The sequence below is a fragment of the Podarcis gaigeae genome (assembly GCF_964106915.1).
Source record: "Podarcis gaigeae genome assembly, chromosome: 1".
Classification (NCBI taxonomy): Eukaryota; Metazoa; Chordata; class Lepidosauria; order Squamata; family Lacertidae; genus Podarcis; species Podarcis gaigeae.
In genome coordinates this window covers 109,428,505-109,452,869 of record NC_139678.1, presented here as the reverse complement: position 1 = coordinate 109,452,869, position 24,365 = coordinate 109,428,505, and the positions used below count along the sequence as shown (strand labels likewise).

The window sequence follows — 24,365 nt, the reverse complement described above, 5'->3', positions numbered from 1 at the left end:
GTGAAAGGCAGGATATCAAATCCAAACTCTTCTTCTTCTTCTGAAGGAACAGGCTTATTGATCATACATAAAAGGGGGGGGGGACCTTGGGTTCAAGTGTATTGTTCTTGTAAAAATATTCTAGTTATTTCACAATGCTATTTGTTATACAGCACTCACAACAATGGCACATTCCTTATGCAGTACAATCATAAGGAAGAGGTCTTCCAGAGGTGAAATGAAACTCAGAGGATGGCAACTGGGGGGGAGGGAGACTATTCAGTGGTGGCCTGTAGAATTAAATCAAGGTTAGACCTTTTTCCAACAAGGCATTTAAACAGGTTTTTTTTGCCATATTTAACTATATTAGCATCTTCTTTTTATCAACCAGTCTTTTTACTATTCTTTATTGAAATGGTTCAATCTGACAGGGACTTCTGTTTGCATTTGTGTTTGAGCTCCAAGAGGGGATTTTGCTGTTCGTTGCTGACTTGTGAAGATTAGTTACGGTGTTCTTGTAGTTTGTATTTGTTGCACTGTGTGGTTGCTTTAATTTGTAAGCAGAGATTGTGGGATCTACTTCATCCTTTGCTGGAACCCTGAGATCCATAATGGCTCAGAGGACACAGAATTAAGGCACAGGGTACCTCTAGGCTCACATTTCTGTCACACACAAATATCACTCCTGGTTTTCCATGCAAGCTCTCCTCATCTCAGCAGCCTGATTTAGAAAGGTAGAAAAGTTCTATTACTTGTTGTTAAATGAGTGAGAGTCAGTTTCATCCACGGGGCCCAGTCAAGCACTCAATTAACTTCAAAGATCAGGGGCGGAGCCTGCCACCATAACAATACCTCCCAGTTATCAAGCCAAAATCATCTAGAAGATTTGGGTGAGACGATAAAGAAGTGTAAATGAAGTGTGCTTCTTTCTTACTTAATGCTCTCTCTTTTCCCACTGTATGCCCAGGGTGCAAATAGCTATGGTCGTAACCACCAAGCCTCTTGAGCTTGCCAATCAGAAGGTCAGTGGTTTGAATCCCTGTGACGGGGTGAGCTTCTGTTGCTCTGTCCCATCTCCTGCCAACCTTGCAGTTCGAAAGCATACCAGTGCAAGTAGATAAATAGGTACCACTGTGGAGGGAAGATAAACAGCATTTCTGTGTGCTCTGGTTTTTGTCACGGTGTTCCGTTGTGGCAAAAGCAGTTTAGTCATGACCCAGAAAGCTGTCTGTGGACAAACACCGGCTCCCTTGGCCTGAAAGTGAGATGAGCGCCGCACCCCATAGTCGCCTTTGACTAGACTTAACCATTCAGGGGTCCTTTACCTTTACCTTACCAGTATCTCAAATAAAGCTGTACTTCAGATCAGAGGACTGGCGGGGTATAATAACATCTAATAAATACCGGTAAATAAATAAAACCAGAAGAGACCTAGGGTGTAACTAAGTCTCTGGAATCTCAATTTGTGGCTCCATAGATTCAGTCTGTTTCTCTGCGTAACAAATCAAGAGGAAAGTTAATTTAAGATACATAGCAGAGATGCTTAGTGCCATAAACAGTGCCCTAATTGCAATTCTTAGTAGCAGCAATAACGTATTGATTGCTTTGAAATTAGTTAGGCAAGTAGTGAGAGCTGTGACTGTAGTTAACAACTTGAAACTTGCTGACTATAGGCAGTTGTGTGGACAGCATCGTGGGGCTGTGCCACTCCCTTGACCTTCCTCCAGCTGAGTTGCATCCTGGAATGGAGAGGGGAGGGAAGAAATAGTGGTGAAGCTGGTGTGGCACAAACACGCCAGCAGGAGCACCAGATTGGCTCCACAAACATGTTTGTACCTCACCTCTGGCTGCCTTTCCCCTTCTCCATCCCAGAATGCAGCAGCAACTCAGCCAGAGGGAGGTCAGATGAGCGGCACAGCCCTACCATGCCATCTGCTACTACTGATGGTTGGTGGCTGGTTATTGGCATCCATCTGCCTCAAGAAGCAATGGAGTATGCCTCCAGGGGTGAAGTCAAACTGCTGGGTTAGCAGAACCAAAGTGATCTTCAACGGTACACAAACCTGGGTGGTGTGTACTGAGGTCCTCGGCTGCCCAGATGACAAGACCCCTCTTTCAGTCTCACTCATGTGGTCCAAAGGAAAGCAGAGAGATACATTTGGCACCAGCTTGGCTGCAGGAGTTGCCGGAAGGAGGTGTACAAGGTGCCATCCAACTGTCTTAGGAACTCCACTCTGGATTTGTGTAGGGATTACTCCTTAGCCTTTCCCTGAAGATATTCTGATGGTAGGGCAAAAGTAAAAGAAGGAAAACTGAAACCTTTTTGTTTGGGATGCAAACAAGGAGGTATAGCGGAATAGAAGATGCAGAAGTAACATTGCAGAGCTGCTGTTCAAGCAAAGTAGAAAAGCAGAGGCAAACTATAGAGATCAAATGAAAAATCTTCTCAGTAGTTATGCCTTCTGTGAGTGAAAACAGGTGAGCTTTTAAAAGTGGTGCTTCATGTAGTCATGTGAGTAGCATCCCCATGTGGCAATAAAGACCTTACCTCATCCTCGTTTCTATGGTGCCAGGGAGATATGGTCAAATTTCCCTCCATATGGAGACATTCTATTCCTTTGTGGCTTTTTAACTGGCTATGTGGACCTTCTGCACTCAAAGCATATGTTCCAGCCAATAAGCCATGGCCCCTTTCATTTTATTTATGCTTCAGTACTATCTAAATTAAGCCATGGAAATGAGAAGTACCCCGTTTCCCTGCAGTTCTTTCTCCTAAGCAGAAGCAATCAAATTAGCTCTGTCTTTTTTTCTTTCTTTTCTTTCTTTTTTTTTGCACCTGCTGAAATGAATGGTACATCCTAAATCAGATTCTGGCCTCTGATGGTTTGGAACAGCAAGAATTAAAGCAAAGTCTGTTAAAATGACAGCCTCTATTTTCCATGGTGAATCATATTGCAAAAACTGCAGCGTCATTTTTACTGTAGATAGGTAGCTTCATTCCAGTTTATTAACCCTTTCTTCCTAAGCCTTTATCATTCCCCCCCCCCTTTTAAAAACACCGTCTTATCCTGGATAGAATGTACATTATATTACAAGTTAGTAATCTCGTTCTAAAGAATCAGCAGCATTATATGCTTTCCTCTAAACAGGCATTTTGAAACAGCAGGGGAGAAGGGGAGAGAGGAAAGGGCTGCTGGCACTGCTGTAAGGTTTGTGGGTGTCAAGTTTGCAAATCACTCGGCAGCTGTTGTGTAAGAGGCGCCACAGTGAAGAGGGTTGTGATCTCCCGGTTGCAAGGAACTTCCATGGTTGCTTAAAAAAAAAATCAAAATCTGAAAAAGAGGCTAGCGTCGCTCAGTCGCTACCTTGAAAAGATCTCAAGCACAAGCTTCTCCCCACTGCAGTCATTTGCTGCAGGAGGAGCACTGCAGAAAAACGCACATCAGTCTGGCAGCAACAACTCAGCAGACCTTTTTCCCTGGGAAACATCGCTGCTCAGATGCAGCGATCTTGTTGGCGCTATGCGATCCCACCCACTGATGTATTTTTAAACGCAGCTAATAACGGCAACACCCTTATCAGATTAAAAAGTACTGGCCCGTTTCTGTTTCCTATGCCATCGTGCATTTGGAAGTGCATACTGTAACTAATAGGGAGGAGGATAGAATCTAGGTGCAGGTGAAGCCCATGAAAACGTAACAGCAATGTAACTGCTTACTGTCACCTCTATGTACCTATCAGTCCATCTTTATGATTATCCCGCGTGATATGCATTCTTTTACGTCCCAGATCTATAAACAGCTGTTGTTCTGGCAATGCATGAAAGCAAGAGCTAGAATCTTGATACCAGGTGTAGCCCCAAAACAGCAACCTCCATCTACACGGCTCCTCTAGCAATTGCACATTTTGTCTGGCACAGCATAGCATCACATGCTCCAGCCTTCCCTATTAATTTACAGGGGACAGTCCCTGTATTATTGTCCCTTGCAAGTCACTGTCCCTATCTTTGCCTTGGGCGTGGAGTTGTCATTTGTCAGAATCTTTGGAAGTGACATTTCTGAGTTGGGGGGACAGATATATTCATCTTCAGTGCCCCTACCTATTGCCATGGATTTCATATCAAATTTCATAGAATCGTAGAGGGTCATCTAGTCCAACCCGCTGCAATGCAGGAATCTCAGCTAAAGCATCCATGACAGGTGGCCATCCAACCTCTGCTTAATAACCTCCAAGGAAGGAGAGTCCACAACCTCCCAAGGGAGTCTGTTCCACTGTCAAACAACTCTTACTGTCAGAAAGTTCTTCCTGACGTTTAGTAGGAATCTCTTTTCTTCTAACTTGCATCCATTGGTTTGGGGCTCAACCTCTGGAGCAGGAGAAAAGAAGCTTGCCCCATCCTCCATGTAACAACCCTTAAGACAGGCATAGGCAAACTCAGCCCTCCAGATGTTTTGGGACTACAGTTCCCACCATCCCTGACCACTGGTCCTGTTAGCTAGGGATGATGGGAGTCGTAGGCCAAAAACATCTGGAGGGCCGAGTTTGCCTATGCCTGCCTTAAGATATTTGAAGATGGCTATCGTATCTCCTCTCCATCTCCTCTTTTCCATGCTAAAACCCAGCTCCCTCAACCATTCCTCATAAGGCTTGGTTTCCAGACCCTTGATCATCTTAGTTGCCCCCCTCTGCACACGTCCCAACTTGTCAACATCCTTCTTAAACTGTGGTGCCCAGAACTAGACACAGTATGACCAAGACAGAATATAGAGGGACTCTTACTTCCCTTGATCAGGACACTATACTTGTTGATGCAGCCTAGAATAGCATTTGCATTTACTTATTTTAGCTGTTGCATCACACTGTTGACTCATGTTAAGCTTGTGAGCTACTAAGACCCCTAGGTCCTTTTCACATATACATATATACATATATACATATACATATACTAGGGACGCGGGTGGTGCTGTGGGTTAAACCACAGAGCCTAGGGTTTGCCAATCAGAAGTTCGGCGGTTCGAATCCCTGCTCCTGTTGCTTGGTCCCTGCTCCTGCCAACCTAGCAGTTCGAAAGCAACTCAAGGTGCAAGTAGATAAATAGGTACCGCTCCGGCGGGAAGGTAAACGGCGTTTCCGTGCTCTGCTCTGGTTCGCCAGAAGCGACTTAGTCATGCTGGCCACATGACCCGGAAGCTGTATGCCGGCTCCCTCGGCCAGTAAAGCGAGATGAGCGCCACAACCCCAGAGTTGTCCGTGACTGGACCTAATGGTGAGGGGTCCCTTTACCTTTAGCTTTACCTTTACCTATACTAGTAAGCCAGGTGTCCCCCATCTTATATTTGAGTTCTGTGAGTAGAGCTAATCAGAAGTAGCTCCCTGTGGGCAGCAAGCCTATTAAATAATTACTGTTTACAGTCTTATAAAAATAGTTTTTTGTGGGGGGTTTTGTTAGCTGCCTGCTAAGCTGTTGTAATGAGGCAGTCATATAAATGCAGTTAATAAATTAATGAACAAATAAAATCCAAAAAGGGGTTTCCACAGGGGAAAAGAGCAGCTAAAGTTCTAGCTTTCTGTCATTGTCTTGGAAGGGCATATGTCCAGAATTTCTCACCTGCTGCAATGCTGTAGTTGTGCCACTCAAAAATTCAAGCAGCACTATTATAATTTAAATTAGGATTAGCTGACACCAAGCACTGAACCATGTCTGCCTTGCTCCCTGGTGCAGAGTGACCAGAGCTGTCTCCCCTTTAAATGAACAAATTAACTAATAGTGAGCTATATCAAAGCTATCAAACATTTCGCTCTTATACAAATAATACCTTCTTCAGAATTAAAAAAATTCAGAAACCACTAGCAAACACTTCCCAGGGACACATATAACATTTTGCAGACTTGAAAAAGCATAGACTCCAACTTTTTCTATCCCAAATCTGGGACACCCACGGCCACCATGTGGCATCTGTCAATCCAGGACAACTGGCAGGTATGAATAAGGCATAATAGAAAGCTGGAGTGTGTTCCCCCAGCTTCATGGAAGTGTGTGGATCTCCTAAAGCCGGAAAGTTCTGGAAATGTGAGGGCCCGAGAGTGTGGTTGTGGGAGGTAATTCTGAAGACTAGGCCCTAACCCTAAGAGTTAAGAGCCAGTGAGACTCTGGGACTCAGCTGCATTAGTAAAACACACAGACACACAGACACACACACACACACACCACAATTTAAATGCTTTATAACACTGTGACACCAGATGGCGCTATAGAGTTTGATCTTTCAGCAACGTGATTCCCCCATTATGAGCTTTACAACACGTTTTCCTGAAACAATTTTTGGATGTGTCTAGATCCAGCCCTGGTATCATTGCATCTCTGACTGATAAATAAAACCTCTGTTGTTCCCATAAGATGGATAAGTGGTGCCTGGTTCCTGTTAGGCCCAGAAGGTGGAGGCACAGCCAATGGCAAGCAGGCAGAGCCAGATGATTCTAATTTGGGCCTCATCTGCCTCCTTTCAGAATTCTACAAGGGCAGCACTGGAATTTAAGTAGAAGAAACCTGGTAGGCAGTGCTATCCTGTAGGCTGGTTTTACATCAAAAGGCAGGAAAGTGCCCCATTGGGTCTAATGTACCAGCCACCTCTCAGCTGGATCTCTCATTGCTGAGATGTAACTTGCCTGGCTGAACTGGTGAAGTAGCCCACAAACCTACATAAACAAAGGAGCTGTGGCACAATGCTCTCTGCCTTTGGCTCTGTCATCTGTTTTCCTTCCTGAGTTAGTCTCAGATTTGGAGGATGAGTTCGGAATAACACACTTTCACATTCTTGTCTACATATTCTAGAGACCTGTCATTCCTACAACTGTTTAGAGGCCTTTCAGATACAGTGTAGCCGGATAAAACATCATTATCTTTGCCAACGAGGCTGTGGTTTTATGTTTGTTACAATATATGCAAAAAATATTTAATCAGATAATGTGCTATCAACTTTCAGTTTTGAAAGAAATTTACTTAGTGGTTATCCTAGGATCTAGGGCCACTTGGACACTTGGCTCTTAATTTATATTCAGATATGATTATATATTAACTGTGTGGTCGTATTCATCCTTACTTGGAAGCAAGTGTCAAAAAGGACTTTCTCCCTAGTAAGCATGTTTAGCACTGCAGTCAAAGTAAGCTTAATCTGAGCTATATTTATGCACTTGCTGTTTCACATATGACTTAGCTTTAGGATTTCAGCTTAACTCAGGGGTCAGCAATTTGCGGCCCATGGGCCAGATGGGGCCCACGAACACTGTTTTACTGGCCCATAAGCCTCACATTTGCGAGTCCCCCCCCCCCCCCCGCGCTGTACTGAACCAGCGCGGCATGGGGACTCACCGGTCGGTGCTGGAAATCGAGTCTGCACATGCGCAGATACCAGAAATTGCTTCTGCGCATATCCAGACGTTGAAAATCGCTTTTGCGTGGCACGTTTTTTGGCATCTGGGCATGCGCAGAAGCGATTTCTGGCATCGCACTGCACCAGCCCGGCCCACGGATGATCTCCATGTGTGTGATCCAGCCCATGGCCGGTAAACCTTGCCTACCCCTGGCCTAACTGAACAGCTGGATTTACTTCCTAGTAAACATGCATAGGTTTGCACGCTAAGGACTTTGACCAAATATGCCAATTAAAGACATCAGTGTCTTACCTTTTAACTTACACAAATGAAAATCAATTGTCAAGAAACTCGTCACATCATATTTGCACATACAATGAAATTGACACATTAGGAAAGTGTCATAAATTTCAGTGTTCCTGTTGTACTCTCTTACGGTTGTACAACATGCGTTGTAATCAGATAACCACAATGACCTAAGCATTCTGCACCCAGCAGAGGCCCAGAACACAGGTGGCAACTGCTAAACAACCTTAGTCTCGAGGGGATGATTCCCTTTAATAATGATTAATTGCAGGATGTTTTCCAGCTTCCTCGCCTTTCACGTGGCTTGCAAGCGTGAGGTGAATTTTTCAAATTTAGAAGGGGGGGGAGTTTTTAAGGTAGGACAGCATCGGGGGCTCTACTAACTATTGCCACTTCTCCTGGGTTTAGCATTCTAAGAACTGCAGGTTTTTTTTACAGGATAGTTCAGAATTGTTGTGCAACCACAACATGTGAGGTTCTTCAGTTTGAACTCTTCCTCCTCAGGTGACAGGGCAGACAGAATGTGGTACCAGATCAGTAAGGCCTACGGAACAAAGGAAGCTGCCGTATACCAAGTCAACTATTAGTCTGCCTAGCTAGATACTTTCTCTGTATTGTCTCCAAGGACAATAACTGGCCCTTCTCAAAAGACTTTGCTTTCCATATGCAGTTTGCATATGCAGACTTCATGTAAGGGAACATCATGAAGCTCTGACTGCACACCAAGGAAAAGGACTGCAGGAAGCTGCCACTGGGTCATACACTTACAGTAGGGATGGGGAACCCGTGGCCCTCCAGATATTGCTGGAGTCCAGTTCCAAACATACTTGACCATTGGCCATTCTGGCGGGAGCTGATGGGAGTTGGAGTTCAACATCTGGCAGGCCACAGCTTCCCCACCCCGTCTTAGAGAGACTGTTGAAATACAGCTCTCCTCACCTTTTGTACTGATTCTCTAAACAACTGTTCTAAGAAGGCTTCCCCCGGGTTGGCAAAAAAAGAGGGCACATTTACCGACTTCTACTTTTAAATATGGATTCTCTATGACGACTCTCATTTTACAAGGGTCCCCATACACCCAACATTGCTCAACAACTTTGCAAAAGTTTTGCAAAACAGAACAAAACAAAACTTTTAAAAAAACCTTTAAAAAGATCAACTTTGACCCCCCAACAAAAACAAATAAAAAAGCTCAACAACTTTTGTGTTCGGATTTGGAAATGTGGCAACCCTAATTTTACATACCAATGAAAAAGAGGACATGTCCTGGAAAGATAGGACACATGGCAACCCTATTAGAAGTAGCCAGGAGCTGTGAAGGTTTCACAGTAGAGTCATGCAGGTCATCAAATGCACGGCCCCCCTCCTTCTGCTTCTTCAGATTTAGTGCTCTTCTAGTGGGCATGTAGGGACGTGGGTGGTGCTGTGGGTTAAACCACAGAGCCTAGGACTTGCCGATCAGAAGGTTGGCAGTTCGAATCCCCGCGACGGGGTGAGCTCCCGTTGCTCGGTCCCTGCTCCTGCCAACCTAGCAGTTCGAAAGCACATCAAGTGCAAGTAGATAAATAGGTACCGCTCTGGCGGGAAGGTAACCAGCATTTTCATGCACTGCTCTGGTTCGCCAGAAGTGGCTTAGTCATGCTGGCCACATGACCTGGAAGCTGTACGCTGGCTCCCTCAGCCAGTAAAGCCAGCTGCAATCCCAGAGTCATTCATGACTCGGACCTAATGGTCAGGGGTCCCTTTACCTTTTAGTGGGCATGTACTTTAAGACTGTAATATTTAGATCCATTCTTGATTTGAATCTTTCTTTTAAGGGAGATTTAAAGTACTTTCACTGAGCCTCCACTGGTTTTACCAGATCCTACAAAGAAAACCTGCTGGCTTTAATAGACAAGATAAGGAAATGTAGTTTCATTTTTTGATGCATTTTTTGATGACCTAACCTTCTCTAAGCTGAGTCCTCAAGTAGACAGCTCAGAAAACCTTTGCAAATTTTGCAAGTACTTCCAAGTGAACTTGCTGACTTTGGATCAGAGAGCTGCTGATGTCATGATGGGAGGCCATGGCAATCAGAAATGTTTTATATAATCTATCACATTTGCACAACTTGAATCAATGGGATATGATACTACAGTGTTACATTTAATTGAATTATCTTTTAAAATGGTTTATTATTGCCATTTTGTATGCTCTGATCCAGTTAAGGAAATCTACACACGCAGATACAGATGCATATTTACATGCACATCACAGTGCACACCTGAATCCCATTACCATATTGGCCTGAATATAAGCCTCACTTCCCCCCCCCCCAAAATTCCAACTGTGAAAAAGTGCAGCTTAAATTTGTGACCTTACAACAATGGGCTTCTATGATCTCGCTGCTGAAACAGACATATGGTAAAAAGGAATGGGTGTGAGTGCCTGAGGAATTTTAAAGGTGTGGCTTATATTTGGGTGCGATTTATTTTTGGGCCAATACGGTATATTGGCTAGATGCACCCTTGGGTGTCTATGGGGATGTGTCTGCCTGCCCACAGATATGGGTTCTTAGGAGCAACTTGTTGTTGTTGTTTAGTCGTGTCCAACTCTTCGTGACCCTATGGACCAGAGCACGCCAGGCACTCCTGTCTTCCACTGCCTCCCGCAGTTTGGTCCAGCGTCATAACTTTTTTATGCCTGTTGTCTTTGTCCATTGAGTTTTCTTGGCAGGGATACTGGAGTGGCTTGCCAGTTCCTGCTCCAGGTGGATCACGTTTGGTCAAAACTCTCCACTATGACCTATCCATCTTGGGTGGCCCTGCACAGCATAGCTCATAGTTTCTCTGAGTTATTCAAGCCCCTTCGCCATGGGAAGGCAGTGATTGATGAAGGGGAGGAGCAACTAGTTGCTCATATCTAGAACTGGATATGATACTGGTTTTATTATTTTATTGTGAACTTCCTCAAGGACTGGGAGAGGCAAGTTACATGGCAGGAATGCAAACTCTTTTTTTCCCCAAATCCGTGAGGCTGAAGGCGGAAGCTGCAATACTGCAGAGCATTCCAACTGTGACTCTGACACTTTTTCAGAAAGTAATTCTTCTTGACTGAAGCAAAATTTTCTCCCCACACTGATCTATACAGATACCACTGCTTAGCGAATGGCATTTAAATCTTTGTGACTAACATGAGACTACAGTATGGCTCTGCAGGAGTTTGGTTTGGGTTTGAGAGAAAAAAATATTTGGCATTTTTCATTCTTTTTTCCATTTCTTCCCCATGGGAATACTAGGTAGAACCCATCTCAGGTTGGCTTCTGATGTTCTCTCATACTTGCATGGTGGCTTCCAGCCCTTCAGTAGCACGTTAGAGAAATGATGGCTGGGTAGCATTCAGAAATAACACAGAGCATATCAGGGGGAATTAAGAGCTCAATGCTCTGTGGGTTAAACCACAGAGCCTAGGACTTGCCAACCAGAAGGTTGGCGGTTCGAATCCCCACGACGGGGTGAGCACCCGTTGCTTGGTCCCTGCTCCTGCCAACCTAGCAGTTTGAAGCATGTCAAAGTGCAAGTAGATAAATAGGTACCACTCCGGCGGGAAGGTAAACGGCGTTTCCGTGCACTGCTCTGGTTCGCCAGAAGCGGCTTAGTCATGCTGGCCACATGACCCGGAAGCTGTACGCTGGCTCTCTCAGCCAGTAAAGCGAGATGAGCACCGCAACCCCAGAGTCAGTCACGACTGGACCTAATGGTGAGGTGTCCCTTTACCTTTACCTAATCCTGTGTCATAAAAAGCAATGTTGGGCACAATTCTCTACCACCTGTTTAAGAAGAGGTGAAACTTGTATTTGAGAAGAGAGACATAAACCTAAGAATCCTGTCTGGTCCAAAGTAGAAAGAGCACCTTCCTTATTAAAGAAGTTGGAAAAATGTGGGGCAGGATCCCAACTTCCCCCTGTCCTTCAAGTGGACACCAGCTATGGGAGGTCAGAATGGCTAGGGGTTGTTTTTTTTTTTTTAGTTAAGCAACATCATTGTTAGGTCACAATCCCCCCATCTCTCTTTTATGAGTCAGACAGCATCAGCATGTGGTCACAATGACCAGCCTTGCTTTCTGAGGCACAGCTTAGTCAGTCAGCCTCTCTCCCTCTCATGTTAAAGCAGGCTGCAGTTTTGTGTATCAAGGCTCTTCTTTCTCCACTGAAACACGAAGAAGCGGTCTTTCTCTCACACAGGGGGGGTTAGGAGAAGTGTGTGGGCACAAGGGTGAAATGGGCAGCAGCAGAGGCAGCCTGTTCGCGAGGCAGTCTTTGGCAGCCCCCTCAGGCAGTGGACTACAAGGGATGCCTCTGTGGGTGAGCACACCCCTTCACCCCCAGAGAAGCAGTGGTGTCGATGGCCTCCAGATTCCAGTGAGATCTTGCAGGAGATCCCGCAAGATCTTGCCATAACCCAGAAATCTCAGCCATGTAACTCCGGTAAGCAAGGCTTCAGCAGGGGCTGTGGGGGGTGGGACAGCACCTTCACATTTAGCCTCAGGTGGCAAAATTAGATGGGCCACCATTGGGCAGCAGCATGTGGGCAGAGGAGCAGCAGATGAGGAGATGAGAAGCGATGGCAGGCAGGCATTGCAAGTCTTCTATCTACAGTGAGTAATGCATGGTATCCTGGCACCAAATGAAGTAGAGATAATGGGGGGGGGCGGCAAAGGAATGTTGGCTGCACTCCAGGTACAGCAGGAGTGGCAGAACTCCCAAAAGAAAAGTTGCAGGCAGTTGGGCTTCTAACTTTCAGCGTGTGCTCCCTAAGTGGCAGATTAGGAAACGCACAGGTGGCATTTGCTACTTATGATCTATATGGAAATACGTTTTTAGCTAAGTTTTGGAAGGCAGCTATGCTCACCACTATACCACCAACGCCGTTTTTGGCTAAGTTTTGAAATACATCACTGTGTGTTCTCAGGACAGGGTGAGGTGCCCATAAATAGATTCTGTTTTCCATTGTTTTGGTTTAGGAACCGATGAGGTGAGTATAATGGTGAATGCAAATTTTTAAAAGTCTCTTTGTTTCATTTTATGAATTTACTAAGCGATGTGCCCCAGCTCACACTGTTCACCACCACCCCTACCATTCCTCCCGCATTAATTGCCCTGGAGTTTCCCCTTCCCATCTCATGCAACTACTAAGCTTGTTTTTCACACACACACCCCTCATTTCTGAAGGCACTTTGCACTCCTGTTTCCACCTTCACCCCAATGCCTATGTCTCCTCTCCCTTCCTTTTGTGCAATGCCCCCTTGCACACCAACCACCCCCAGGGCCAGATCCTGCATCCTACTCCTCCCACACATTTCAACTACTAAGCACCCTTTTCATCTTGTCCTATGCTTCAGATCCATTCAGGCCCCTGTTTTCAACCTCAAACCCATTACCAAACCCCCTACTTCCTCCTTTTTTGCCACCCCCTTTACACCCCCTTCTCACATTCACTCCCTTTTTCCCATCCATCCCCGCCTTACTTTCTTCAACTCTCCCTTTCAGAAAGATCCTCCCCCATTTCCACCTCTTCTCCTATTTTCTGTTGCCAGCCCCCTTTGCATGCTCACACCATTATCACTTCCCTGTCCTTTTTACTACCTCCCCCTTTCTCCTTTTTCCAACTCTCCTTTGCACACAGGCCACCCCTATTTCCTTGCTGCTGCCTCTTTCTCATTCTGCAGCCCCCTTTGCACACACAAACACACCATGCTGATATATGTTGCTGTATCTTTAAGACAAATAGACTCTTAAGAGCAAGCCTGTCAGTTAGCTTGCTCAATTAGAGAATGTCATGCTCAACTGATAAATGTTGTACATATATTTTAGTCACAAGCAAACACCCATGCAGTTTCTAAACTACGTTGAATCTGTAACTTCATGTTGAAGACAACACAGGTTACCAGGAGCGAAATACATTGTGGGAAGGTACTATGGAATATTTGAGGGCTCTGCATCCTGAGTATCTCTCACATGAAGCTTTACATGGGACTCTACATGGGGCTACCTTTGAAGGTGACCCGGAAACTACAACTAATCCAGAATGCGGCAGCTAGACTGGTGACTGGGAGCGGCCGCTGAGACCACATAACAGCGGTCTTGAAAGACGTACATTGGCTCCCAGTATGCTTCCGAGCACAATTCAAAGTGTTGGTGCTGACCTTTAAAGCCCTAAACGGCCTCGGCCCAGTATAGCTGAAGGAGCGTCTCCACCCCCATTGTTCTGCCCGGACACTGAGGTCCAGCGCTGAGGGCCTTCTGGCAGTTCCCTCACTGAGAGAAGCCAAGTTACAGGGAACCAGGCAGAGGGCCTTCTTGGTAGTGGCGCCCACCCTGTGGAACGCCCTCCCATCAGATGTCAAAGAGATAAACAACTACCTGACATTCAGAAGACATCTTAAGGCAGCCCTGTTCAGGGAAGTTTTTAATGTGTGACATCTTAGTGTATTTTTGGTCTTTGTGGAAGCCGCCCAGAGTGGCTGGTGAAACCCAGCCAGATGGGCAGGGTACAAATAAATTATTATTATTATTATTATTATTATTATTATTATTATTATTGATGAATGGAAGAGGGAGATGTTTAAAACAGCCATTTCCCCACTGTACTTAAACAATGGCAGAAGTCTGAGTAAAACTTAAGTGGAGGAACACTGAGGTGAAAATGTGGTTTTGAACAACAGCAGAGATTTGAGGAAAGCAGAGATGGAGGAACACTGTTTTTTAAAAAAACAGTGAGAAATAGCAGAGACAGTACAATGCAGAAGCTAACACTCAGAAAGCTAACATTGAAAGCTTTTTCCAACTTCCTTCTCATTGTACTCGAACCCTGTTTTAAACTGCCCCTCGTGTCACCTGCTGCTGACTCTCCTCAAACCTCTGCCATTGTTTTAAATCGCCACTTTTTCTCTCAGCATTTCTCTACCCCTGCTTTATTCAACCTTCTGCTATTATTTAAAACCACCATTTCTCTCTGTGTCACTCCATCACTGCTTTACTCAAACCTCTGTCATTGTTTGAAACTGCCATTTTCCTCTCAGTGTTTCTCCACCTCCACTTTACTCAAACTTCTGCTATTCAAAACAGCCACTTTTTTCCTTTCAGTGTTTTCCCCTTCTCACTGTACTCAAACTTCTCCCTCTTCCATTCCTCAGCTGCCTCATGTGTGAGAGATAAAGGATTCGGAGCCCACAAATGTTCCAATGTATGAAGGTATTTACTCAAACCTTTGCTGTTGTTTCAAACTGCCATTTCCCTCTCAGTTTGCTCCATCCTGATTTACTCAAACCACCACTTTTGCCTGTCAGTGTTTCTCCCTTCTCACTCCCATTCCATGGCCTCTGATGTTGTGCAACCTGCCTTCTCCTTTCCTCCCTTACCCCCCCCCTGACTTCCTGCTGTGATGAGGCAAAGCAAATCATCCAGTGGGGACTGCACAATGACAACCTTACATTTTTATGTATATAGGAAGATTTAATTCATTTCTGTCCTGCTCTTCAATTCCAAAGTGACTCAGAAAACAAGGGGGAAAAACACTTTAAAAATACAATAACTATAGAATGGCAGAATGTTAAACCACCCAGATATAGAACCTTTATGAGCACCTAGGGCAAAACCTCTACCTAATTAAATGATATTAGCACTCTTCCCCGTTTATTTTGATAGCTTCTCAAAACAGAAGCTTGTGTTTGCTTTCTGTTTGCCCTGATTTATCAACTTTTAGCCAAAAGCAAAAACCATAATATATAACACAGGGCAAGGGCAAACAGAAGGATATAGAGTAAGGACTGCTTACTGTAACAGATTTCTGTTGCCCAAATACATCCTTGGTGATCAGCTTCAGACTGCAAGAGGAACTGAGTGTGTGAGGCAGAAAAACAACACCCTTTTCATTAGATAAAGAGAGAGAGAAAACTGTATTTTAGTAATGTAATATTGTTATGTATACTGTCACGGTTTCAGATACATGTTGTCAGGGAACATCATTTAGGGTGCAATCCTACAGTCCCTGGGAAGGTATTCCAGGCACCATAGGTTATTGCAGACCTCCCTCTTCATGGGTGAAGGAAGTGGTCTTGTTGCAGCCATCTATCCCTCCACTGCTATTGATGCTCTGATGGAAGCAGGCAGAAAAGGGCATATCATGGGTGAATCAAGGAAGGCTTTGTTCCCCTGACATACACCTGACAAGGGAAGGAAAATACATCAACCTTGAAGCTGGCATCCTATGCTAAATTTGCCGGGCATTGTTTCTTTAAACTAAGTCCTACATTAAAGGTGATTCTTAGCAGGCAAATACTTTCAAATCTGCAACTTTGGGCAGCTGGTATTCCATCGGGCTACAGCAGGGGGAGAGAAGACAAGCAGGAAATATCTCATTGGCTCTGCTGAAGGGACAGCTCCCTTTGGCTTTTCTTCTTGAATTGTTTCTTTTCAAGCTGGTCGTTCTAAAAACTTTGGAATTTTAAGAACTGGTTTCTGAAATGGGTTTGTTTTCTTCTTCCCACCTGATTCTCTTTTCATTTTGCATTCCGTCTTTCAGATTCTGAGCAGGCAGGGGCTGCCTTCTTTCTTTCTGATTTTATATAAGCTGCTTTGGGAGCCTTTCCAGCTAGGTTAAAGATGCTTTAAATAAACAATAATAAATGAAACTATTGACTGCAAAAAAACCAAAACAAAAAACCCCTAAATGGTCAAAGGGTATCTTTTTCAGTACTCATAATAAACACAACATATTTTAGGTTCGTTGGCCATAACAGAGTGCAGGCAGCTTTTTCACAAAAGGGTGATCTCTGCCAGTAATTCTCAGGCTCTAGGGTCATCACTGGTGCACACCGTATGTCCTAGTTGTAAGGAAGAGGACTATACTTGGCAGGTAATAACTGTTTAGATGCCAACTGTAGCTCAGGTTTTAGAGAGGCTGGGTACCTTGTTATGATGATCATTACTCTTGACACCAACAATGTTATGTGTTAATTGCTGGAAGTGAGGCAAGGGAACAGTGATGCAGAGAATGTCATTGCAGTTTATTGGAGGCAGAATTAAGCATATAAGAAACGTTAACGAATTAGAAGCTATGATGAGTTCGGTATTTCTGAGACAATATACGATGAATGTGCTTTCCCTCGTTATTATGTGCAAAGAGAAAATCTAGTTGTGATATTTAAATCGGGTCCTTTTCTTGCATTTCTACAACATGCAGGCAATATCCAAACCATGCTCAGAATTAGACCCGCTGAGATCAGTGGACATAAATCTATTTCACAGGGGACTCAGCTACATTAGTAAAAATAAAACGTTATAAATGCGTTGTGACACCAGGTGGCGATGTGGAGCTGAAATAGGAACTCTATGAAATTTTTCATTGTGAGCTTTAAAATTGTTTTCCCTAGAGCATTTTCAGAGTGTTTTTTATAGCTGTGTAGATGCAGCCAGGGTCTACTCTATTACTCCTATACGTGTGTGTGTGTGTGTGTGTGTGTGTGTGTGTGTGTTCACATGACCATATTTCCAAGGATACAACTGAATGAATAAAAAAGTAATGCTTGTTTAGGTGAACTGATCCTCTCTGCATTTAGTATTTAAGTGATACCATTAGTGTACATAGTAGTTTGTATAGTTACACAGGCATGAAAGAACTACCAAGCTAATACAGAGGGCCAAGCTAAATGTGACATTAAATGTGTGACTGTGTTGAGTTTGCCTAGGCTGTTCCTTGTAAATAACAGCTGTGTGGAGGATGAAAGAAGATAATCAGTACTGGTATGACAGCACTCTTACCCATTCACCACAGTCCTGATGGAAATTTCCACCCACCAGCAAATCTGTTCTTTACCCCTGAAAGGAAATTGCCCTTACCAGCAAAGGAAGCTTTCTTCCTGGGGCTGATAGCAGCTGGGGTGGGGTTTACTTAAAATATAATAATAATAATAATAATAATAATAATAATAATAATAACAACAACAACAACAACAACAACAACAACAACAACAAACGATCTAAGTTTAGCTCAGTCAGTAGGGGAAATAATGTTATCTTCTAGGTCAAGAGAGCTCACAGTCTGTAGTGTGTTGTCACTTTTCACACAGACACAACATGGGCAAATGAGGCCAGATTCTCCATTAAATGCCAAGACCCCGTTACTCTCCCGTTCCCAGAGTAACCAGCCAAACAAGACAACAGCATATAGTTTGGGAGTAAAATAGGCCACTACTTTTATTGGGTCTACTCTACATGTGAACAGTTTGGCATAGGCATTGGGTAAGCCACATTATTCCACTCCAGCCCTCCTTCTGGAAGTGCATCTAAGGGTAAACCCAACTTGGGAGCCTATGACCTGCATCAAATAGGGGTACCCACCCACCCCACTCCACCCTCTGTAGTGTGCTGTGTGTAGACTCCCACTCCCCAGTCTTAGTGTTGACAATGTGTGTGAATGAGGCCGGATTCTCTGTTCCAGGACTTTGAACATCTGCAGCAGCATCCTTCCTCCTGTCTCCCTTCCTTCTATACCTCCCTTTTGCACCATTCTCTGATGCTGTAGTATGAACAGAAGATGCAAAGTGCTTCCTATAAGGCCACTTCTTGGAACAATGGTCATAGCCAACCAAGAGTGCTGACCCATGCACCAATGGCTGCCAGGAACCTTGTATCATCACCAACAAAGGTTCCAAATTTTGAGTCATGCCTTCTTACTTTAAAAAAAAATTAAAATCTGTGTTAAGAGTTTTAGGGCAACCAATTCCGTCCTATTGTCAGTTTGTGTTTGTGAGTATCGAAGTAAACTGAATTCTTTTTAATAATGCTAACATGTAGTATGATTTTTTTCAGCCAATACTGCTGATCATTTGGTCAATTGTAGTGGCATTTTCTATTACAAGTCCCTATCCCCCCCCCAAAAAAAGTATGCATTTGTATCTAAAATGATTGATAAATGTAACTGGGACATTGCAAAACTCCTAAACCAATTACGGTGGTACCTCATGTTATAGACGCTTCAGGTTACAGACTCCGCTAACCCAGAAATAGTACCTTGGGTTAAGAACTTTGCTTCAGGATGAGAACAGAAATCATGCTCCGGTGGCGCAGCAGCAGGAGGAGGCCCCATTAGCTAAAGTGGTGCTTCAGGTTAAGTACGGACCTCCAGAACGAATTAAGTACTTAACCCCAGGTACCACTGTATACTATAGTCTTGTAGTATATAGTGCTTACTGATTCCATCTGGTTTATACCGTATTTTTCGCCCTATAGGACGCACTTTTTCACCTCCAAAAATGAAAGGGAAATGTGTGTGCCTCCTATGGGGCAAATGCAGGTTTTCACTGAAGCTTGGAGAGTGAGTTCCCGCCGGGCTCCCAAGGCTTGCAGATAGCAGCCTGTTCTGGGGGCTGGGGTCGGGGGAAGCTCGGGCTTCCCCTGTCCCACGCCTGGGGAGGAAATAATTATTTTTTCTTTATTTCCCCCCCCCTCCCAAAAAAGTAAGTGCGCCCTATGGGCCAGTGCACCCTATAGGGCGAAAAATACGGTAATCCATCTGGAAAAGTTGGAATTGCTGTTTTAAGTGAACCACCCTTATATAGTCCTTTAAATGTCAATTCAGACGTTAAACCTGAAGTATATTGGGATTCATCAATTTATCAGACATGGTCAAAGGAGACCTTTGAAATTCAGGCTTTATTTACTTTGCATGTGCATTAAGGATCCATTAGCTGTTTTTTGTTGTTTTTTGTTTTGCAGTGCTGGGATTTTCTTTTTGCCATTAAGCAAAAAGCAAAAAACAAAAAACCCCAACCCTTTCCCCCCAACACTTGCAATAAAACAAAGATTTCCAGTGGTTTCCCTGCAGATCTTCCTTCCTTCCTTCCTTCCTTCCTTCCTTCCTTCCTTCCTTCCTTCCTTCCTTTGTTTTGCAATTTGATTTCAAACAAAATGGTCACAACCAAAAGACAGTTTTTGACACCCCCTTCCCCCCCCCCTAAATCATTCTAATATCTCACTGGTTTTTCTACTTGGAAGTTCTATGTCTTTTTCATTGAACGTTCCAACCATTTCTTTTTTTCTTCTTTCTCTTACGCAATCGAAAGTAGTTGTTACCTTTTCTCCTCTCACTCCCTCTTTCCTGTTCTTTCGTCATCTCCTCTTTTCTCTCTTCCCTCCTTTCCCCTCTCCATAGATATCCCTGTCTCTCTCTCTGATCCTTCCCCATGCCTTTAAAATGAATCGGCACACGCTTCCACCCTTCTGATCCAGCATTGCTTCTCTGCTCTGCTCATACCTTCTACCTCCCTCTTTTCCTTTTGCACTCCTCTGCTGTTCTTCATCTCCCGCTTTTGCCCGAGTGTATTAGGTCTGGCACTAATGAGCAGGCCTTCTTCAAGGCATCCTGCCAATGGGTGGAGACTGCAGACGCTCTAGTCTCTCGGAGGAGGTGGGGGTGGGGAGGATGTGCTCTTCTCTGTCCAAATTCACATTTGAAAACCCACCCTGCAAAAACCATAAAGAAAGAAAGAAAAATCTCTCAGCAGCATAAAAGGTGCACCATAAGCAGTTTTCCTCAGCACTTGGTGTTTCCCCCCACCCCACCTCCCTCTGTTGCCATGCTGATTTTTGGCTGCGTACGGTATATTTGTGACACTGTTTCATCTCTTTCCGCTCTTGAGCATATTTCCAAAATATCAAATCCATTAAAAGGAATTAAGAGCATATGCTGCGGTTTCCAACTATAACAAGCATGTGTGCTCTCAGGAGTACTCTGCAAGAGCCACATACTGTAGTGGAAACGTGGTGTCTCTATCCCCAACCCCAAATATCTGCTGTATTTTTTTCTGCCTGCATTTTGCAGAGGAGAATGGAAGGCTGGGTTTTGCTCTGACCTGATTCTGAAAATATCTTCACAGGATCAACCCAGCTGAAATCGAGTCACTGAATTAGACCCTTTTGTTAATTAACCAATGTGTTCCCCCTAGGATTCTGCAGCAGGGTAGCATTCTTATTTTTTGTAATTAATAAAATATTGTTTGAAGTAAAACGCTGTGCCCTCCAATAACACTTCAGTTTGCTTGGAGTTTTTTGTGTTGTTGTTTTTTTTTTAAAAAAGATCAAATAGCTTTTAGAACGGCTCAGTGCTTTGTCTCAAGTAGCTGGCATATCAATAAGCTATTTTTAGGATGCCAAACTATTGTGCATTGCTGCGGGGCAATCTCCATTCATTCCAGTGGGATTATATGAGAACCCTGTGGTCAGGTCCCTGTGTCTTTTGACAGCTCCGCAACAAGCAGAAATTCACAGTTCCCCCGTCATTAGATCTGCATGCCGGGAAAAGCTTCATCCGATTGATTTCGATTGGTTATGCCACCCATTGAAATTGGGCTATTGGGTTGGTTTTGTTGTATTTTGACTCTGTATTTTGTGGTTTTTATATTCTGATGTTTTCCTGTGAACCGCCCTGAGACCTGCGGGTATATAGGGCAGTATATCAATTTAACAAAGGGTAATAAATAAACAATAATTAACGGTCCGGAAGGAAAAATACTTTTGCCAGATACTTTTGCCAGAGGAAAAACAGATACTGTTCTGAACCACAGGCACAGGCAAATCTCACTGAAGGAAAGCACAGCAGCAAGGCGGGTTGAAGGATTGTGCCTTGGAAATCCAAAGGCGCCTTCTTTTGAAAGTTCTTTTTAACAAGGTAGTACTGTCGTTTGTTTGCAAGGTTTTGTTTGCATCGAAAAGAGTTGGTGGAGGAAGTGTTCCTTCCCTGCTTAGTAATTTCTGTTCTTCGTCTTTTCCTTCCTTCCTTCCTTCCTTCCTTCCTTCCTTCCTTCCTTCCTTCCCTGCCCATTTCCTTATGCAGTACTTCCTTATGCAGGAGAATAAATGGTAATTAAAATGAGCAGGATGAAAAGATGGAGCAGCCAGTGCTTGTACCACCAGGACCTGACAGCTTCCACTACTTCACTAGAGAGTCTCTTGCAGCTATTGAGCAACGCATTGCTGCAGAGAAGGCTAAGCACTCCAAACAAGACCGTAAAGACGACGACGAAAATGGCCCAAAGCCCAGTAGTGACTTGGAGGCTGGAAAATCACTGCCATTTATTTATGGAGACATACCTCCTGGCATGGTGGCTACTCCCTTGGAAGACCTGGACCCATTTTATCTTAACCAAAAAGTGAGTGTTTCATATCAAGCATTTTACACTCTCCCTTTCCTTTTCCATTTCCTTGCAATCAGGCACACAGCCTACAATTTCCCCATGTGTCTTTCTGGGATCTCTGTTACTTGTGATCTACCAGGTTTGAAAACCAGCATTTCTGGGTAAGGACAACTGATTGCACTGCAAGGATGTTAATCATTTGCTCTCAATCTGTACATCGAAAACTATTCGTATTTCAACTCTGCTGGAAAATTATCTAGCAAAAAGCTGGCGGGAGACAACAGTGATCACACACACACACACACACACATACACACACACTGTTCCATAGACTAAATGACTGGGTATTAGCTTCTCATATTTTCTGAGACCATTGATTAACTGAGTGGTTGAATTGTTTGTTTGTTGACAACAATTATTCTACATCTATCTATCCATAACTTTTCCCTTTTCTTGTGAGGAATCCTATTCAGAATAAGGGAATTTCCCTTTAAAAAAGGGGAAAGTTGACAGCTATCTATCGATATCTAAATAAATAAATAAATAAAGCAGTTTTTTTAAAAAAAAACATACATCATAGACTGGGCAGTGTGTATGGAGGTTCTGGGCTACCCAGATGGCAAGACCTCTCTTTCAGTCTCACTGATGCGGTCCAAAGGAAAGCAGAGAAGTAGTTTAGGCACCAGCTCGGCTGCTGCAGGAGTTGCCAGAAAGAGGTGTACAAGGCGCCATCCAACTGCCTTACGGACTCCGCTCCAGATTTGTGTGGGTTTTATTCCTTAGCCTTCTCTTCTCCCAAAGATATCCTGCAAGGCAGTGGAAGTTTAGGATCAGAGTTTTCCTTCTCCTAGATGGGCTGCCTTCTCACGTTGACAAGCCCCATCAGCCCCTCATTTCCCTCTGCAGCACATGCAGAAACCACCTTCTTGACCATTGGACCCATTGTTAGTCTTGTCTGCTCAATCCGCCGGAGCCTGTATTCACATGCAGGAGAAATCCCCAACTCACTGAGGTTTTGAGACCCATCAGCCATCCTTACCTGGTTTAGCCAGCCTGTCGAAGTCGTTTCTTGGGATGTGGCCTCTGTCACATGTTGACAGCTTCTAGGAGCCACAGGTGAAAGCTGAGTGTGGGGTGGGGTGTGGGATGTTAGGAGAGGTGTAGTACCTCTTGTGAGGTACACATCATGCTCCTTCCCTGGGTAGCTTGTCTAACTGAAATAAAGAAGAATATGTTCACTGAAACAAAAGGCAGCTTGGTCAGATGGTATGGTCAAATCAGAGCAATCAAAAAGATTCCTTGTGAGAAAATGGAATAATGTTAAGGGTGTTCTGTGCATGCACATACAAAGCAGCTAGTTATGGGGGCCACACCTGATCTATGGAATGCAGGCTTGCGCATGGCACTTATTCTCTCATGACATTTTAAGAGCATCCTAGGGGAAAATGACACTTGTTTTGAAATAGTCAAACTGTACAAGCTAGGGAAACCAATACAATAAACTTGGCAATGGGTAATTGTTCAGTGGTAGAATACTTACTGTGCTAACATAAGATCCCAGATTCGGTCCTAGGCAACTCAAGATAGGACTGGGAAGGGCTGCCATCTAAAACCCCTAGTGAGTATAAGACACATTCCTTCCTTTGGTTAGTTATGAATTTCCTCCCCTTTGCTGGTTGCATGTACACAGGAACAACAGCTGTGGCAAGGTATTCTCCTGAGTTAGTTATTCCATTGCTAATTACTGTTGTTAAATTGTCCAAGGACATTTTCACAGAGGAAACAAATTCTACCAGTTGGGAAGATGCAAAACTTTTTAGAGGGGATGATGGGCTTGTTTATCCTGCATACCTGTTTCTCCTCTTTGAAATTGGAAAGGGAAATTCCCAACTCAGCAAGATATGTTCATGTTATTATTACAATGAAGGTGCATATGCCTTCTCATGTTGATATGCAATATTGCATTTGACTCAAATGATGCTTCCTCGGGCTGTGTATGCACACGTCAGCCTTTGAAGTGCTGCAGTTTGGGGTTTCATAAAAGCACTTTTGTAGACATTGCTTTGCAAGCGTCCATACCTGCATGCTCTGTAAACAGCATGAGCAGCTGTTAAATCATTGCCAGATTTACACACAGAGGTTGTGGCTAGGGCACATTAGTTTCTTTGCTCCCTCCCCTTTTGATGCCCACGTCATGCCTTAAAAAAAAATAATCCTGCAAATTTATTGATGTACCAGAAGTCTGCTCATAACTAACTAATGCTCAGTTAGTTTTACTGTGCTGAGTGCATGCCCAGAGGCTTCCTTCTCTTGTACCATGCAGGTGACTTGGTGACTACATTTCTCCTTGGGGACAAGCCACTTTAGGTTGCATCCCACTATTGACTACTCATTGTAGAGCCATTGAAATTAATGGTTCTGAACCATTTTTATTTGAATGAGTCTACCCTGAGTATGACTAACAGTGAACACAACCCTGTGTACATTCAGAGGCTTCCTTTCCTTGTAGTACCATGCAGGCAACTCTAGCAAGGCAC

The 24,365-nt window shown here is 44.0% G+C and overlaps 1 protein-coding gene across 4 annotated transcripts in view; it reads left to right on the top strand.

The window, feature by feature from the left end:
* The window catches only part of LOC310827295 (sodium channel protein type 1 subunit alpha), a 103,082-nt gene that overhangs the window by 30,340 nt on the left and 48,377 nt on the right, over positions 1-24,365 (top strand). For all 4 annotated transcript variants that reach the window (XM_083703103.1, XM_083703101.1, XM_083703102.1 and 1 more), the window contains exon 2: positions 21,528-21,843. In XM_083703103.1, coding sequence (XP_083559229.1) covers positions 21,580-21,843 — 264 coding nt within the window. In that variant the 5' untranslated portion in view covers positions 21,528-21,579. The remainder of the gene's footprint in view (positions 1-21,527; positions 21,844-24,365) is intronic.